General features: G+C 43.9%; 1 protein-coding gene and 1 long non-coding RNA gene across 2 annotated transcripts in view; one reads left to right on the top strand and one right to left on the bottom strand.

The window, feature by feature from the left end:
- LOC144367519 (uncharacterized) overlaps nucleotides 1-18306 on the bottom strand; it is a 33889-nt gene extending 15583 nt beyond the window's left edge. The window contains exon 1 of the long non-coding RNA XR_013426983.1: nucleotides 18208-18306. This is a non-coding gene — a long non-coding RNA (uncharacterized LOC144367519). The remainder of the gene's footprint in view (nucleotides 1-18207) is intronic.
- The window catches only part of Hs3st4 (heparan sulfate-glucosamine 3-sulfotransferase 4), a 340113-nt gene continuing 338714 nt past the window's right edge, over nucleotides 18033-19431 (top strand). The window contains exon 1 of the mRNA XM_078024173.1: nucleotides 18033-18800. Coding sequence (XP_077880299.1) covers nucleotides 18067-18800 — 734 coding nt within the window. The 5' untranslated portion in view covers nucleotides 18033-18066. The remainder of the gene's footprint in view (nucleotides 18801-19431) is intronic.

Below are 19431 nucleotides of genomic sequence, written 5' to 3'. Positions count from 1 at the left end.
AACTTGGGATCCTCCTCTCTTGGCCTCCTGAGTTGATTGGATCACACAGGTATGCACCACCATGCTCAGCTTCTATAAAGAAAAATTTAAAAAATCATGACATAAATAAACATGAAAATACAACACACCTAAACCTATGCAATTCATAGTTATAAGAGTAAAGTTGATTCAAAGGCCAGTATCTAAAAAGAAGGTAGATCTCAAATAAACTGACTAACAATGTACCTTAAAGAATTAAGTAAACAAGAGCAAAGCTGACAGTTAACCGAAAGAAGAAATCATAAACTGAAATAAAGCCAAGAAGAACCATAGAAAAGATAGATGAAATTAAGAGTTGGTGTTCTATTTCATTTGGTTTTATTTTAAGACCAAGTGCAATTCCTGCCTCAGCCTCCCAAGTAGCTGGAACTACAGGGGCATGCCACCATACCCAGCTCAGGAGCTGGTGTTTTACAAACATAAACAAAACAAAATTGACAATTGTTTAGCTAGACTTAAAAAGAAAAAGGCGAGTGAGAAGACTCAGGCAAAAAATACAAAGGAAAATAAGAATCTATTATGAAAAATTATATGCCTATGAATAAGCCTAGAAGAAATGAATAAATTCCTTGATGCACACAACCTACCAAGACTGTGTTATTAAAAAAAATTAGAAAATCTTAACAGAATAATCATGAGTAAGGAGAATTAAATCAAAAATAAAAAGTCTAAGGACAAAGAAAAGCCCAGGACTGGAAGGTGTCCCTGCTGACTTTATCAAACACTTAAAAAAGAAATGATGCCAATTCTTCTCACACGCTGCCAAAAAAAGGAAGAGGAAAGAATTCTTCCAAACTAATTTGATCCAGTATTATCACCCTGACACCACAACTGGAGAAAGACCCTACAGAGGAGAATCGCAGGACGATATCTTTGATGAACAGAGACACAAAAATTCTCTATCAAATACTAGCAAAGTGAATTTAACAGAATATTCAAACATCATTCACGATGATCGAGAGGGAGTCCCGCTAGCCAGGTGTGGTGACTCAGGAGGCTGAGATAGGAGGACCACAAGTTTGAGGCCAGCCACTTAGTGTGAGCCTTTCTCCAAAATTTAAAAAAATAAGAAATAAAAAATAAAAAGGGGTAGGGAGGTAGCTCAGTCATAGTGTGAGAAACACACTCACCTTTCCAAGTCCAAAGAATGGAGTAAGAGATGTAAGGAACAGCAAAAAGCGAGGCTTTTGTTTAATGATGGTCTTACAAGACCCAGGTGCCTGGGTTGAAGGACTCCTAGATGGGTACAACCAGGTGTTTTGTTTAGAGAACAAGATCCCTCCCTCCCCTGGTTCCACATTGGCTGAGTACTATGGGGCGCACAGTCTTTCAGAACATCCCCTAGGTTTTACTGCCTCAGATTGGGTTACTTAAAGAAATACACTTTTAGTTGTCCCCACCTCCCTATATTCTCTGGTAGCAAGAAGGTCCCCTTGATTGAGTGCCTCTTGGCAAATACTCAGTTTATCTCTGTTGGTCAAGAGGGCCTCCTCCTATTTGTCAAGGGGCTGTGGATTTTTACCTTCTTGTGTTAATTGCTTACAACTTTTCATTCTGTCCTTCCCTCCAGCTTCCTTTCTTACATTCCAAGTCATTTTATTTATTTATTTTTTGATACCTGGGATTGAACTCAGGGGCACTCGACCACTGAGCCACATTCTCAACCCTATTTTGCAACTCAGGGTCTCACTGAGTTGCTTAGCACCTCTCTTTTGCTGAGGCTGGATTTGAATTCACAATCCTCCTGCCTCGGCCTCCCAAGCCACTGGGATGACAGGCGTGCACCACCACTGTGGGCTTTCCATTTTATGTTTTAAAGCTAAAATACTGTATTCTGAAAATGGACCCCTAGACCTTTTATTTCTCACAAAAGCACCGCTGGGTTCCATCCCCAGTACCAATAAAGAAGAAAATAAGAAAACAGGGATTAATTCCAGCAATGCAAGGATGGTTCAACCCATGCAAATTAATAAACCAATAATCAGTGTACATTGCATTCACAGAATGAAGGACAAAAACCATAGGATCTCTTTCAACAGATGCAGGAAAAGCATTTGACAAAATTCAACATCCTTTTATGATAAAAGCGATCAATGAATTAGATATAGAAGCAGCCTCCTTAGCCACACAATAGAGGCCAGGAAAAACCAACAACTCACATCATACTCAAGAGCCAAAAGTTGAAAGAGTCTCCTCCAAGGTCAGTAACAAGTCAGGATACTCACTGCCACCAAACCATCCAACACAGCACTTCAGGACCTGGGTGGGACTCTGATATATGGATGGATGGGTGAATGGATGCACAGATGAGAAGATAAAATAATGGAAAGAAAGACAGATGAAAATAAAATGTTCTTCCTTCAAAAAAAAAGGTACTTGTTAAATATGAAGGGAATGGTGCAATCAGAAAATCAGTATTTTGAAATTATAAGTGCCTTGTTCAGACAATAATTGTCCATGGAAAAAATACCACGAGATGGAAATGTGAAGAGGAAGAGGCTATTTGCATGTGTTTTAAGCGTCTACCTTCAGATAATTTATTGTCACAAGAGGATGATAGTAATTACACAGAGACCTCTTTATCAGATGAATAAAGTTAAAATCAGCAAGGAAGGGACAGATGGGCAATCATCTGTAACCATCTGAGAAGATCACAACCCCATTTTTATGATATTTCACCTAGGAATATGTAACATGAATCAAATCATGAGGAAATATTAGGCCACCCCAATCGAGGGATGATTTATGTATGTGCCATGTTTCACCAAAATGTTTGGCATAACAAAGAAAGGCTAAGGACTGCAGCTTGTCACAGGTGTGCATACCTGCAAATCCAGCGAGTCAGGAGGCTGAGGCTGGAGGATCACAAATTTGAGGCCAGCCTGGGCAACGGAGTGAGGCTGTTTCTCAAAATTTAAAAAAATAGAAAGGATGGATATTGTTTTAGTCTTTCTTTTTCCCTCCCCCATTGGTGTGATCAAAAGACCTGACAGGAACAATTTTAGAGACTGAGAAGTTTATTTGGTGCTCATGGTTTCTGAGGTCTTGGTCCACAGATGGCTGATTCCATCTGGGCCTGAGGGGAGGCAGAACATCATGTCAGTGGGAAGCAGCTCAGGACATCACAATCAAGAAACGGAGCAAGAACTGCATTCACCAGGGGCAAAATATAAACCCCAAAGGCCCGTCCCCAGTGACCTACTTCCTCTGTGCACACCCTACCTGTCTACAGTTACCACCTAATTTATCTCTCAGTGGATTAATGTACTGATAAGATTAAGGCTCTCATAACCCAATCATTTCAACTCTGAATTTTCTTTTATTATGTCATACATAAGTTTTTTGGGGACACCTCACATCTAAACCATAACATGGATGTAGCTCAGTAGTAGAGAGTCCCTGGATTCAATTCCCAGTCTCTATCTCTGTCTCTGTCTGTCTGTCTGTCTCTCTCTCTTTCTCTCTCTCACTTATACACACACGAAAGAAAGAAAGAAAGAACGAAAGAAAGAAAAGAGAAAGAACTGCTTCAGTATTTAAAAAGACTGTAAAGAGTTATAACAGTTGAATGTGACACACGCTTCTGAACTAGTGGCAGATAATGGTGTAAAAGCCATCATTGGTTGGCAAAAGCAGAACTAGGCAGTAGATAGAACTGTTCTATCCATGTTAAAGAAAATGCTTAAACTTAGTAACCCTACTGTAGTGAGATAAGAAAATACCCTTGTGTTTTGAAAATACTCCAGAAAACATCAGAGGGAAAACGGGCATCATGTAGGCAAACTGCTCCAATAACAGAAAGAGCGAGAAAAAAAAGCAGTCGTCAGGGAGAGAAGGAGGTCGTGAATGTGGCCTAACCCGGTGTTAAGAATTGGTGAAACCGATTTGAAGGTATTGGGGAGTTTTAGGCATTTATCTTGCAAATGTTCTGCAAAATTTAATATTGGCCTAAAATAGGAAAATTGAAAATAACTGTGGGTGAAAGCATCAATTAGCACACACTTTGATTTTTTTCAAATGATGAAATGCATGTGCCACTTGACATGACGGTTCCAGCCCTTGTGTATATACAGATGGACACCCCATGCATACGCCTGTAAACACACACACACACACACACACACACACACACACACACACACACAATGGGAAATAACCTACACATCCACCAGTAGAGGAATCGTTTTAATATCTTGTTGTAGATGTTTATGCAACACTCTGAGGGCCACTAAAAGGAATTAAATAAATTGCCGGGACTCAGAAAATGATACCTCAAAGTTCATCACTTGGGCGCGCTGAGTACTTTGACCCGAAGCACACTGGAATGGACTAAGATGCAGCCTCCTGCTCAAGGTCTCTCTTCCCTTCTCCTGCCCCTGCCTGCTTCTCCCCAGTTTCTTCCCCTGAAGCACAGGGCAGGGTTTTCTCTGAGGTTTCCTTACCTGAGTTAGAGAAGGTCTTCCAGGAGGATGCAATTGTCCAGAGCTGCCCGGCCCCAGGATCTCATCAAAGGCAGAAGATTAACTCCCAGGGAAGCAGATTCCTCCACCCCCTATGACCACCTATTCTTCTGCCATCTGCTACCCAGGAGACTTTATCTACATAATAAAATGGCCTTCATTTCCTTCCTTGCACCAGCTCTCCCCAGAAACCCCAACCCTCGATTTCTTTCTCTGGCTGAAGAGTCTGTTCTTTTCCCTAGTTTAGGATGCTATATAAACTCTGGCCACCTGGCCCCTCTTTGAGTCTCAGGCTTTGTGTGGCTCCTGTGCTTTGCTCGTGCCTGTAATACATTGGAAGGTCTTTTCTTTGGCCGTCAGTTTGTCTGTTGTTTTATTTACTTATTTGCTAATTTATCTTTTGGGGTGGTGGAGATGGGACCCAGGGCCTCCTGCATGTGAGGCAAGTACTCTAGCTCAGCCGTACCCCAGCCTCTGCTAATGTACTCCACAAACTCAAATTATGGAAACTTCAAAGAGAGAAAATGAACGGATAGGAAAAGTCTCCTAAATCTTTGCGACAAAGTTGGTAACTAATATTCTTTATTATATAAAGTCGGTAAGTAATATTATTTGTTATATAATTCAATTTTATTTATAACATGGGGGTGGGGGAAAGAGGCTAATCCCTAGGGAATGGTTAACAGTGACTACTGAGGAGAAGCTGATATTTTGGGACACATTAGCTTCTGAAAGAGTGTTTGTCAACCTATAAGTTTTTAGGTCCAAAGTAACAGAGACAGATTTAAACTCGGTCCCCATCGCGTTTCTGCCTAACAGGAACGTGAATCAATTTCTCTTGACGCTTGAAAAGCAAAAGCATATTCTCCTCCTCCTTAACACATATATTTTGCAGTAGATTTATTTTCTCCAAATAGATAAATTTTGTGTTCCTCGGGAATCTGTTCAGGGAAGTATTTCTCCCTTCTTGTATAATCTCAGCTAGTGTCAGACATTATTCTTCAGCAGTTGGAAGTGTACCTGTTCTAGTTTGGCATCCTCATTGATGGGGGTGCTGATTCAGATGCCCCTTAAACCCTGGTGGGACCCATGTGACAGACATCGGGGCCAACAGCAGGCTTCTACCACCTAATTCCTCTCTAAATCCTCTGTATCATTTAACACCAGGTGGATGGATGGGTGTCTGACTTTGACGTTGATCTTACTGCAGGAGACTTCAAAGTTATTTTTCCTTCCCAGAGATACTTTTCCTCCCTTCTTGATGAATGCATTTGTTCCCCGAGCATGATTCTCTAGCCCTGTTCATTCTTTCTTTAAAATCACTCACCAGCTTCCCATGACTCAAGCCGTGTCAAATGTCGCACTCCAGATTCTCTCACATTTCATGATTGTAAATCTCATTTGTTTCCCTTTTACTCAGATGCCCTTTCTAAGTCCCTTTTTCAATATCCTCACTGCCTTGTCCCCATCAGATACCAGGGTGTCAATAATATTTGTGAAATATCTAAACACCAAGCACCAGCATGGCGGATACTCTGTAGAAGGAGCTGCAGGAGGCAGATCTGGGCAGATTTGGGCCACGTTATTCGTCAGCCACAGACTTCATACGCTTTCACTGTGAAAAGTAGCTTTCATTACATATATGAGGATTTGTAAATTCAATATTTGTTAATAGAGGAGCTTCCAATTATGTCTGTGCTCTTCGATTTATTTTTGGTTTAACTTATGAGTATGTATTCATATTTTATTTTGTAATTGCAAAAAAAAAAAAACCCCAGAAAACAATAAAAAAGGAAGATGTCTTATAATTGTGGTATTTACTAGCAGAACAGAATTGCATTTCTGCCCGTGTTTATTTCTTTATGAAAAATGTTTTTCGTTTATTTGTTAGCTTGTTTTGATCTAATAATCATGGTTGTAGAGTCCTTTGTGCCCAGAAAAAAAAACAATAGACTCTGGTCTTTTGTGTAAAAGCATGATATTAAATTAGGGTCCCTGCCAAATTCAGGTCCCAGTTAGAAACCCTTACACTGTAGAAAAATATATTCCAGAAAAACAGAGTCAAATCAAAAAATACCTCAAGTATAGGGAATGTAAAAGAACTGGAAGAGAATGAGCAGCAGAACACATTTGATATAGCATGACTCAAGAATAAATGATTTCATAAATTTAGGTGGAAAACACACACAAATATAAAAGACACTCTTCCTGATGAAGACAACATATGCTATTAAAATATGGATTCAGAACAATCAACCAACCTAGAATTTCAAAGCGTATACCAAAGATGGGTGAGGGAACTTTTGAGAGGAAATGAGAGTCAAAGATAGACAATTTAGTTTATAGGGGAGGCGTGATGGACAGGTTCATGTGTTAACTTGACTTGGCTATGAGGTGCCCAGATATTTGGTGAAACTTTGTTCTGGATGGCCTGGGAGGGTGTTAGCCCTCCTGCATGAGATTAATGTTTGAGTTGGTGGATCAAGTAAAGCAGATTGTCCTCTCTAATGTGGATGTTTTTTGCCCAAACCTGTTGGAATTCTGCATAGAGTGAAAAAGACCCACCTTCCCTCCAAGGAGGGGGAATCTTGCCTGTCTTCAGACTGGAACTGAAACATTAGTTTCCTGTTTCCTCTGCCTTTGGAGTGGGACTGGAACTGTGTCGCCAGCTTTCATCAGCTTTCCCAGATCTGCAGCTTGCCCATCACAGATCGGGAGACTTGTCAGCTTCCATGATCACAAGACCCACTCCTCCCCCTTTTTTTGTGTGTGGTGCTGGGGATTGAACCCAGAGCCTTGTGCATTCGAGGCAAGCACTCTACCAACTGAGCTGTGTCCCCAGCCCATCTGTGCATCTTCTTTCTCCTTGTGCAGGTTGGTTGCAGACGATGACAAAGACCTTGGAGATGGAAGGTTCTGAGTAGCTGATAGCTGTCTAACAACAGTAATACCCGCTGTGGTCCAGAAGGTATCACAGATTAATTTCTACTGTATGCCAATCATTTTTTTCTTTTGGCGGCGTAGGGGGGATCTGCTCGTTATTTTCTTAACTTACATAGAAATATTTCAAACATAGGAGACATGTATAACATAACCTATATTTTGGGTCCCAATACCCAGAGTTACAGATGGGAGCTCTTCCCTGTTTGCTTCACATGTATTAGTTTGCTAAAGCTGCTGTAACAAAAGGTGTCGCCCCGGGTGGCTTAAACAACAGAAATGTGTTCCTCACAACCCTGGAGGGCAGAAGTCGGAGATCGGGTGCTGGCAGGATTGGTTTCTTTTTGAGGTCTCCTTCTTTGGATTGTGGATAGTTATCTTTCCTGTGTCTCTGCATGGTCTCCCCTCTGTGTGTCTGTCCTGGTTTCCTTTTCTTATAAGGGCACCAACATATTGGATTAGGACCCACCCATATGATCTCCTTTTCCCTTAATTATCTCTTTAAAGATCCTGTCTCCAAATATGGTCCTATTCTGAAGTACAGGGCATCAGTATATAAATTGGGGCATGGGCAGGTGATACAGTTCAACTGATTAAAGTTTTCTCTGTTTTCAAGAACCAAACTGCTACTGTAAAAACTCAAATTAGCTTTTCCATCCCATTCTCCCTCATCATAGGTCCCAATGTCCTACACTTACGATGACACATTCCAAGATTATATGTGTGCATATCATCGTTATCCAAAGGTTAAATTTTTACACTTTTTTATTTTTGCTACTGGGGATTGAACCTGGGGACACTTTGCCACAGGGCTATACCCCTAGACCTTTTAATTTTTTATTTTGAGGCAGGGTCTCCTTAAGTTGCTTAGGGCCTCTCTACATGGCTGAGGCTGGCCTTGAACTTGTGATCCTCCTGTGTCAGCCTCCTGAGTTGCTGGTGTTATAGGTATGCATCACCAGGCTAGTTTTTTTTTAAAATGCATTTAAAAAGTTATATAAATGGCATGATACTGCATATATCCTTCTTAGATTGACTCTTACTAAACCACAGTAGCTCTTGAGTATCCACATTAACAGGTGTAGAGCTACTTTGTTCTCATTAATTGCAATATAATATCCCAGCATATGAATATAATATCCATTGTTATTTCACAATAATTCATTCTCTTACTAATGGAACAGGTTGTTGCCTTCTTTAAAAGCTTTTTATTTTAATTTTTTTGGTGACCTTGGACATTGAATGCAGGGCCTTGTGCATGTTTGGCAAGCACCCTATCTACTGAGCTACATCTCCAGACCAGATGGTCTATATCTTTTAAAATTTTTCTCTTAATGTTTGCAGTGCCTGGATCAAACCCAGGGGCTCACACATACTAGGCCAGTGCTCTACCACTGAGCTAAGTACCCCCCTCAGCCCTGCCCTCCCTCTTTATACTATGTCCCCCCCCAAAAAAAAAGAAAAACAAAAAACCACTTTACACATCTCTTGTGTTTACAAGTGAGATTTTTTTAGTGCAGATACCAGGAAGTGGTATTTGGTCACATGACCACACATTTTTACTTCTACCTATATCGTCATTTTCACCAATGTAGTTGTAGCAATTTACATTCCCATCAGCAATGTGTGCTAGCCCTTTTCCCTACATCTTTGCTAAAGTTTGGAGCATTTCAGATCTCAGATTTTCACATTCGAGGTGTTCAACTGGTAAAGTCTATGTAATCGTTGCAAAATGCAAAAAAAGAAAAAAAAATAGACAAAAACCTCTGAAAACCGAAACACTACTCATCCCAAGCATTTTGGATAAGGTCTATGCAAGCTGTGTAAGTTGTTCACTTTAAACCATAGGCATGACGGGGAACATCACTCGTGTATCTGTGTTTTAATTTCCACTGTTCCCATCAACAGTGAGACTGTATTCTCCTTTGTGGACTCCCTCCTTTTCTTTCTTTTCCTAGTGATTTTTTTCAAATTATTCATTGTCATTTCATATATATCTATAAATCTATATTCTGAATGGTAAGTTTTATCTTAGCCTACTACTTGGTCATTTCATGATCTTTATGGTCATCTTTGTGTTAAAAAAAAAGATATAAATCATAGCCAAATGCAGTGGCACACATCTGTGCCAGGAGGCTGAGGAAGGAGGATCTCAAGTTTGAGGCCAGCCTGGGCAATTTAATGAGATGCTAAACAATTTAGGGAGACCCTGTCTCATATTAAAAACTAAGAAGGACTGGGGATGCAGCTCAGTGTTAGAGCACCCCTGGGTTTAATCCCCAGTACAAAAAAAAAAAAAAGAAAGAAAGAAATACAAACTGTAGACATGTTGGTCAATCTTTTCCTCTGTGCATTTAGTCAATGATATGTTTTTCTTCCCAGATGTTATAGAAATAATATCCTGTGTTTTTCTTATGAAATACAGAAAACATTTCTTTTCATTTTCAGGTCTGTAGTCTGTCTACACCTGTTCTGTGCATAGAGACAGGAGGGAACTGTTTTTTTTCTTTTTTGCCTATGGATAACCAATGATTTATTAAAGAGCCCATTCTTTCTATCACTTAAGATGGAGCTCAGAGTAGATAGTTATATTTATTTCTACTTGAAATATTTCTTCTTGGGAGCTTCATCTTCGTTTAATATCAACAAATCCGAGCTCCTTGATTAGTTCAGGAGGTTGTAAATTCAGCTTTCTTTATCAGAATATGAATTTACATTGTCACACCTGAATACATAAAATACCTTTTGGAGTTTCATTTTTCACATTTTCCTTTCCTTTCTTAAAGGGAGACTCATTTTTCTGATTGCACTTTTCTCCTTCTCCAAGGAGGGATGACTATCACTTTGCTTCCGTGTGAAATTTAGAATCAACTTATCAAATTATCTACCCTCCATACCTACATACGACCCTGTTGGAAGTTTGCTTGAAATTACTTGGAATTCAGCGATTAATGGTGACAGTTTTATAATATTGGATCTTCAATCTATGGACTGATTCTGGATTTTCCCAAGGGTCTTAGAAGATGCTTATCCCTATTGACATCTCCTTGATTTCAAACTTCTGGTCTCCATCACTGTGAAGGGACACATTGATTTAAGCAGGTTGTGGCACATGGTTATGGTGGCCCTATGGTCCCCCAAATTGTCTAATTCTTTAAAAGACTTGCTTGGATTTATTAAGTTTATTCCTACGTAATTTTTGGAATACATTGTAGCTCTGAATAGGGTCTTCTTTTAAATCACATCATTGTTATCCTGATTGTAAACAGGAATACTATTACTCTTTGTAATTTGAATGTTATTCAGTAAATTTGTCAAGCCCTTTAGTCGGTAGGTTTTTCTTTGCTAATAAATCTGCAGGTTGTAAATAGTAATAATATTTCCACCCCCCAACTCTGATGTCTTTTTTTTTCCTTTCTTTTTGCATTAACTGGGAATGCCTTACAATGCTGAATACAAACTGCAATGGAAAGCAGTATGTATTATCTTGTTTTATATCGTTCCTGTACTTATAGGAACTATGTGCCCCCCCCTTTGCCCCCAGGGGCTTGCTACCACTGAACCACATCCCCAGCCCTTTTTATTTCCTATTATTTTTGAAACAGGGTCTTGCTAATTTGCTTCAAGTCTTAATAAGATGCTGAGGCCCTCAAATGTGTGATCCTCCTGTCCCCTGCCTCCCAAGAGGCTGGGATTACAGGTGCACATCACCACGCTAGGGGAGGACCCAGTTTTAATATTTATTCTTGTTTCATTATAATATTTTCTATATGTTTTTGGAAAATTTTCCCTTTTCTCTTTAGAAAGTTACTAGCATTTTGGGTTGCATGCTATATTACCTATGGATGGAGTAAGTGATATACCACACACACTAAAAATCATCTTGCTTTACCTGGCTTAATCCAGTCTTTCCTTTGCATAAGGAAAAGAAATGTCCCTTCCTCTGTGAAGCATCCTGTCATGCCCATGTGCAAGGTGGGTGTGCCCATAATATGCTTCTAGGATACCCTGTATTCTTAGTGCTTTTCTCATTTTATAGAACTTGGCTTGTTTAATTGTTTCTGCCTTTGTGAGAACAGGGAACCTGTTGTTGGTCTCACTAATTCATCCTCCAGGTGTAATTCAGGACAAGAAATACACTGGCTTAAAAATAACAGTTAAAAAATGAATAAATGGCCCGGTAAGGTGCCGCATGCCTATAGTCCCAGTGGCTCAGGGACTTGACAGGAGGATCACGAGTTCAAAGCCAGCCTCAGCAAAACCAAGGCACTATGAAACTCAGTGAGACTCTGTCTCTAAATAAAATACAAAATAGGGCTGGGGATGTGGCTCAGTGGTGGAGTGCAACTGAGTTCAATCCCTGGTACCCCCCTCCCCCCAAAAAAGAGTAAATAAATGAATGAAAATCAAAAGGAACAAGAAATTTTATAAGAGTAAACAAAGAAGAATTAGATATCAAAACACCAATCCAGAGGCAGGTTTGTGTAGGGTTGCTGTCAATGCGATTGCTGGAATCCCATAAGAGGTATAAAAGATTTGAACGAATGGAGGTTTGCTTTGTACACTTGTGGATGGGAAAATTCCAACATGACGGATTCAAAATATAATATTAGAGTTTCAAGATGTTGAGAAATAACTAGTGCTAGGGAAACAAAGAAAAAAAAAGTTAGAGCCTTGTGTAAAACTATGTACGCAAATGATTTTCAGATGCTTTAAACAGTTTTGCCTAGAAAAATAAACCAAAAATGTACTAGAAGAAAATACAGATAGAACTTCAGGGGATGTCTTTTTTTTTCCCCAAAGTAAAATCCATGAAGCATATAACTGAGAGATTGACTCAAAATAATGAAAAATACTAATAGTCCAACCCAATGAAACAGTTTAGAGGAAAAGCAAATTGGTAACTCAATAACTGGAAGATATATGAGAGAGGGAAAAAGATTGGTGATATTCCAAATCGATGAAAGGCTTTAAATGAATCAATAAGAAATGGCAACAAAGCAATTAAAAACTTATAAAAATATGAATAAACAAGGGTCTTTGTAGCCAAATATAATAGGCTGGAAGTCTGAGTTTGGGGTGCTAGCAGGGTTAGGTTCTGGGGAAGACCGTCTGCTTGGCTTGTAGACAGCTATGGTTTCCTTGTGTTTTTACATGGAAAACAAGAGAAGGAGAGGAATAAGGAGAGAATAATATTAAGATCTTCCTCTTCCAATAAGGAAAAAATCCCACTGGATAAGATTTCAGCTGTAAAAACCACATTGACCCCTGCATACCTCCTAAAGCCCCACTCTCCAGATGCATTACATTAAAGATCAGAGTTTCCACATGTGAACTTGGTGGGAAGGGGAACACAGTGTGATCCACGGCAATAAATAAATACCAAATAAGTATAAACAAATGCTTTTATCCCTTTCATCCTCCTGAGTTGCTGACCCTTCCTTATTTTCTAGCTTGAGTTAAACCCACAGCTCATTTGCTTTACATTTTTATCCTTTCTAGATAAGCATGTTCACATCCATAATCTTTCTCATATGTATTGCTTAATTCTATATTCTGCGTTTTGTGGTATGGTGCTTTTAGTCCAAGTAATTCCTGATTTTTCCGTATAAGCTCCTTTTCAAGGTGATACGTTCATGGTTATGATTACTATGTTAAGTGTTTCACCCCTTTTGGACGAACACAATGTTCTTCTCTGTTGCTATGCTGGTTTTGTTTGGAAGTTTATCTAGTTTACCTCAGATTTGTTAAGGTTTACATTTTTACATACAGGTAAAAGACAAGCTGGGAAAACTTTTTTTTTTTTTAAATTAATGGGGTTTCTAATGTGTCATTTACTCACTTTCATGAAAGAAATTCTAGTATGGGAGGAATGAAGTCATTTTTGATCAATAGCAAAAGAAATTAACATGATTTTTTTCTTTCTTGTTTTTTTTTTTTTTTTGGTACCAGGGATTGAACCCACAGGTGCTTAACCACTGAACAACCCAGCCCTTTTTATTTTTCTATTTTAAGACGGGATCTTGCTAAGTTGCTCAGGACCTCGCTAAATTGCTGAGGCTGACTTTGAACTTGCAATCCTCCTGCCTCAGCCTCCCGAGCCACTGGGATTACAGGTATGCATCACCGCACCTGGCAACATGGTATTATGTTTTAATGAGCTGGATAGTTTAGGTTGTGCTATGATAACAAAGCCCCATCTTTGGTGCTGAAAACAGCATAGGTTTCTTTCTTTTCATCGATACAGTGTCAAGGCCTGGATCTATAGTATCTTTCTTCAGTGAGGAGCTCTGAGCCCACGGAGGCTGAGGGAGATGGCACCGCTTTCTCCTACAATTGCCAGACTGGAAAAGAGACCAGGGCAAATCTCCTGCTATCTCCCAAAGACAAACTTCCCTTCTGCTCCTGTTTCATTAACCAAAGCATCCCTAACGGGAAGGGACCTGGAAAGTGTCTCCTTCCCAGGATCCTGCAGGAAGACTGGACCATTCTAGTCACCACACACTCTCCCTGTCTTTCCCCAAACCTGTTTTTGTCTTTTGTTCATTGATTTTTTTAAAATTCCTTTTTGTTATGTGAGTCATAAATCCTTTCTAGCCTTAAAAAAAAAAAAAAAAACAGGAAAAACAAGACTAAAGTTAGCCAGAGTTCGTTTCTACTGCATAACAAATACCCGAGAAGGTGTCGGACCTGGCTTTACACGCGCTGTGAACCGGACAGATTGGGAAAGTGAACTTCAGCATACACATCCTGATTTTGAAGCAAGGACACACGATTTTTTTTTTTTTTTCAGGGACAACATTTTAATTGGAAAAGAAATAGGACATGCTCTGAGCCAATATCTAGACCCAAATCATTATTGGTAGCCACCACATGTCAGGCAGAGAGCCAGGTGGTTTTGAATATGTTGGCTAATTCAATTTAATTCCTTATGAACACAATGTCAGGTGAGTCTTATTATTCATAATTTATGGATGCAGAAACTGAGGCTCAGAGAGGCAAAATAACCTACCTCAAAAACCATTAGCTAACAAATGACAGCTCTGTTTGGACTGTATCATCTGATAATGCACAAGGATACCAGAATAATGCAATGTGATTTTTAGGTATGTTCTGTTTGGTTTGGCAAAACCCTGTGCTTCAAGAAAGGTGAAAGGGGGCCTTGAGTACCAAAGTGACAGGTGGGAATTGATGAGGTAGGCAGTGAGTCAGCAAGGGGATATTTTCATTAAAAAAAATAAATAAATAAAAAGAGCTGGGGATGGGTTGAGGCTGTAGCTTAGCGATGGGGCGCTTGTCTAGCATGCATGAGGCCCTGGGTTCCATCCTCAGCGCCACACAGACATTCCTCCCAAACGGTGATCTGCTATTGTTGCCAAGGCTGACTAGAAAGGAGGCCCACTGGAGGCCAGGAGCCCAGTTGGAAAAACACTGTGAAAATGAGGGGCTGAATGAGCATGCGTACTGGCCGTGGAACCGTCAGCAGTATTCTAGCATCTCTAGACCCACTGCGGATACAGTTGGAGATCACCCTACACGCACAGCTCCTACTTTAATTGTTGGTTTCTCAAAGACTTGCTCTTAGAAAGCACCTCCATTGGCCGGGTGCAGTAGTGAACGCCTGTAATCCCAGCTTGGGAGGCTGCGGCAGGAGGACCTCAAGTTCAAAGCCAGCCTCAGCAATTTAGTGAGGCTTTAAGCAATTTAGCAAGACCCTGTCTCAAAATAAAAAGGGCTGGGAGCTGGGGCTGTAGCTCAGTGACGGAGCGCTTGTCTAGCATGTGGGAGGCCCTGGATTCGATCCTCAGCACCATACAAAAATAAATTAATAAACAAAGATATTGTGTCCATCTACAACTAAAAAAAAAATATTGATAAAAGGAGGGAGGACTGGATTGTGGCTCAGTGGTTAAGCACCCTTGGGTTCACAGTACCAAACCAAACCAAACCAAACCAAAGAAAATTCATTAAAAAACAACAACAACAAGAAAACAACAACAAAATATAGCCAAGTGTGCAATGGGCAAAACTCTCCAAAAAAACAAAAACAAAAACAAAAACCCTGTCCTCTGCCTGTTCACTTATATGGCCCCCTTATCTTATCAATAGAACTGCATTCTTTCAAGACTGTGGCTATAGGGGATGACAGAGAGAAAGAAGGGAGAGATCTGCTTACTACCAGAGTTCAGGCAAGGGACATAAATGTGCAGGTCCATATGCTCCTTCTAAAGGCTCAGCTGCATCTCACCTCTGGCTGAAGTTGGGAATAGGCTGATTTTCCAATAGAAACTTCAGATTTCTTTTTTTTTTTAGGGACATCCTGCAATTTTAAACAATTGTAGCTTGTAGCTTGTTTACATTTTTTTAATATCACTCTCAGTTTGCCACCTCTGGGTTAGATTTTAACGCCATGTTATCGAAACCTCTCCAACCATTTCATCCAAACCTTTCCAAATTTGGGAATGCACTTATTTCTCAAACTAGACTCATAACAGGTTGGTTTCAGATGGTTGGAAGAGTGGACCAAGAAATGTGAGCATGAGGGCCTGGGCCAGGGGGCTGGGCACCCTGGAGGCTGAGTCTTGAAAGGGGGATGGGCCAATGCAGCAGAAGCCTCAGCTTCCTGGCTGGCCACTCTGGGGCGGCTCTGGGAGTGGAAGGAGTGCCCGCCAAAGCCTGGGCTCCTTGCAACTTCAGTTGGCCCCTTCCCATTGACATTACAGTAATACAGTTGTGCCGTGTTTGAAAAAGCATCTCTAGTTACACAGAATGATTTACAGGACACCAGACTCTGCATTTCAGAGGTCTCCTGTGTACCATAAAAAATATATTATAAAGGAATAATCTTTATCTAAACTAAGGCTGCAGTGAAGGAAACTCATGTCCAGCTGAGAGCAGCAGTGAGCTTTTGTTCACTCAGGGAAAAGTCCGTGTTCTTCATCTTATTTGATTAACATTTTTTTTCCCCTCTTTGGCACTAGGTATTTTGTTAATATTTAGACATTATATACATTTTCTTTCAGCTGTTGTTCCTATTATGTGATCAAACAAAACAGGGGAAGTCAGCCACATCAGCAGAAGAGGGGAAAGCAGATCTGCCAGGCACCCAGCTGGGGCTAGCAGGGGAGAAGGGGCTGAATGGAGCCGGCCCCAGGAGGAGACTGGCCAGGCTGTTGTGCAGGGCCAGCCCTGTTCCCAGGAAGCAGAGGTGGCTACAGAGCCTCCGTTGATTGCTTTGCCTCCTCCTTTCAATCCCACCCTGCCATTTCCCTCACTTTCCTGAGCAAAGGCAATAGCAGAGTCTACTTTGGACACTTCTAGAGCCTTCTGATGTTTATCATTCGGCCCTATCCAAGAGAGGGAAGTGAGGGATGGAAATCTCTTAAGAGACAATGCATTTTAAAAAAAAATGTAATTCGACCATACACAGACCCTCTGCAACCCACCTTGTGTCCGCTTATTAGACGTTTAGAGAGAGGGACTCTCATTTTATTTCAGTCCAGGCAAACCCGAACTTCTTTAGTGGCCAATGCCTCCCAAAGGGCACAGGTATGTGCACCTGTGGTTAAGGGTGTCCCGGAGCGGGTGGCCTCGTCTTTTGTAAAAAAGCACGGTCACTTAGTGATGGGACAGAGGCAAGAGCTCTGAGGTTGGGAAACGTGGGGGTTTGTGTCAAAGCTCCACCCATCATAAGCTCCAAGAAAAGATGGGGAGACTGGACAGATGGAATTTGGGATGGGGAAGCTGTTGGGGAGAAGGAATTCCTCCTGATCCAAGGCAGGTCGACCCCAGGGTGAGAGAAGGAAGGGTCAGGGATGGGCTGAGTTTACTTGGAGTCCCAGGGGACAAACGGAAGGGAGAGCTCCCCACTCGCTGCCCCCCACCCCCGCTGGCTCCCCAGTGCGTGCGCGGCACCGGCTACTGGCTCTGGGCTCCAATTCCTTAAAAGTGTTGGGAGAGGGCTGAAGTGCAGCACGGCTTCTCAGACTCCCAAGGGAGGGGACGCACCCGCGGTGGGGCTGGGAACACCCAGCGCAGAGTGTCGGGCGGCGGCGGTGGGGGTACGATCCCGGTTCTCCCGGGTGCCCCAGCCCTAGCGCACGCCTCCGCTCCCGCGCCCCCCTTCGCAGGCGCGCGCCAGGCGCACCCCCCTTCCCTCGGCGGCGCCGGGCGCGCGCGCGGCCCCCTCCTCCTCCCCTCCGCGCCTCTCCTCTCTCCCGGCAGAAAGTTAGCAGCGGGGAAGGAACTCGGGGCTGCAACAGCGCGCGGCGGCGGCGGCAGGGACTGAAGCAGGAGCCGCGGCGGAGCGGGGGAAGCGGGGGCGCTGCAGACGGAGCAGGTGCAGCCGGCGGGTCCGCGCGCCCCCCTCGGTCCCCTTGCCAGAGGCTGAGGGGGGTGGTGGGGGGCCACCCGGACTCCGCGGGCAGAGTGGGGAGGGGGGCCATGCGGCCGGGCTTCCCCCCGGCGCAGCGGGACAGCGGCCAGGGCCGGGGGCGCAGCGGCGTCGCTTCATGCAGCCGGGGCGGCTGGGCAGCGGCGGCGGCGGCGGCGGGGGCGGCGGCTGAAACCATGTCCGGGCAGCGCCGGGGGCTGCCGCCGCCGCCGCCGCCGCGAGCCGGGAGCCGCGATGGCCCCGTGGCCCGCACCTCCTCCGCCTCCGCCTCCGCCTCCACCTCTGGCCGCGCCGCCGCCGCCCGGCGCCTCTGCTAAGGGGCCGCCGGCGCGCAAGCTGCTTTTCATGTGCACCTTGTCCCTGTCTGTCACCTACCTGTGCTACAGTCTCCTGGGCGGCTCGGGCTCCCTGCAGTTCCCCCTGGCGCTGCAGGAGCCGCCGGGCGCCGCCGCCGAGCCCCCGCCGAGCCCGCCACCACCCTCTCTGCTGCCTCCCCCCGTGCGCCTCGGCGCCCCCTCGCAGCCGCCCGCGCCGCCGCCGCCGGACAACGCGAGCCGCGGGGAGCCGCCCGAGCCCCCGGAGCAGCCCGCCGCCCCCGGGGCCGACGGCTGGGGGCTGGCGAGCGGCGGCGGAGGCGCCCGGGACGCCTGGCTCCGGACTCCGCTGGCCCCCAGCGAGATGATCACGGCGCAGAGCGCGCTGCTGGAAAGGGAAGCACAGGAGTCCAGCACCACCGACGAGGAGCTGGCAGGCCGGAGAGCGGCCAACGGGAGCAGCGAGAGGGGCGGCGTCGTCAGCACCCCCGACTATGGGGAGAAGAAGCTGCCCCAGGCGCTGATCATCGGGGTCAAGAAAGGAGGGACCCGCGCGCTGCTAGAGGCGATCCGAGTACACCCGGACGTGCGGGCGGTGGGCGTAGAGCCGCACTTCTTCGACAGGAACTACGAAAAGGGGCTGGAGTGGTACAGGTAGGACCCCTCGGGATGGGAGGGACCCCTGGGGAGACCGGGAGGGGAAGCCGCCGCTTTCCATGCCCTTCGAGATCCAGGAACATCCCGGGAGTCCTCTGTCCCTGCGCTGGGGCTCTGGGAGTTGTGGCGGGGTTGCTCAGGGGGAGCTGCTGGATTCAGAGGGCTGGACTCCAGCTTCAGATCACTTTATTTTAGGGCTAGGGGACGTGTCATCCCCGCCTTGCCTGGGGCTTCCCATCTAAAGGGGCGCTTTCTCCATCTACCCAGCTCCAAGCCTGGGGATCCCCCGTCCTCCTGCCTGCGGGGTGTTTCCTAACCCAGGCTTTTGCAGGGCTCTGGGATTCTATGGGGGGGGGGGGACGCTGGAGGAACGAGACAGGATAACTAAATTGACGAAGGGGCTTTGAGATCCCCCGGAATCAATCACAATCGCCCTCAAACGCATCTGCGTGGCTGGAATCCAACTTTAGTATTTTAAGGTCAGAGCAAAAATGCACAGGAAAGCCGGTTAAAAAGATGATGCTGGCGCTTTGGCTTTCTAGTAAAGACAGGGTGTTTCCCACCTCCATAACTTTCTGCCCCCCTCGGCTGAATGAACATGGAGTTGCTTTTGCATCAGGAGCCTAAG

The sequence above is a fragment of the Ictidomys tridecemlineatus genome, chromosome 10, assembly GCF_052094955.1.
Source record: "Ictidomys tridecemlineatus isolate mIctTri1 chromosome 10, mIctTri1.hap1, whole genome shotgun sequence".
In the NCBI taxonomy this organism is placed as follows: Eukaryota; Metazoa; Chordata; class Mammalia; order Rodentia; family Sciuridae; genus Ictidomys; species Ictidomys tridecemlineatus.
Note: the sequence above shows the minus strand (reverse complement) of the source record. Positions and strands in the feature narration are given on the sequence as shown.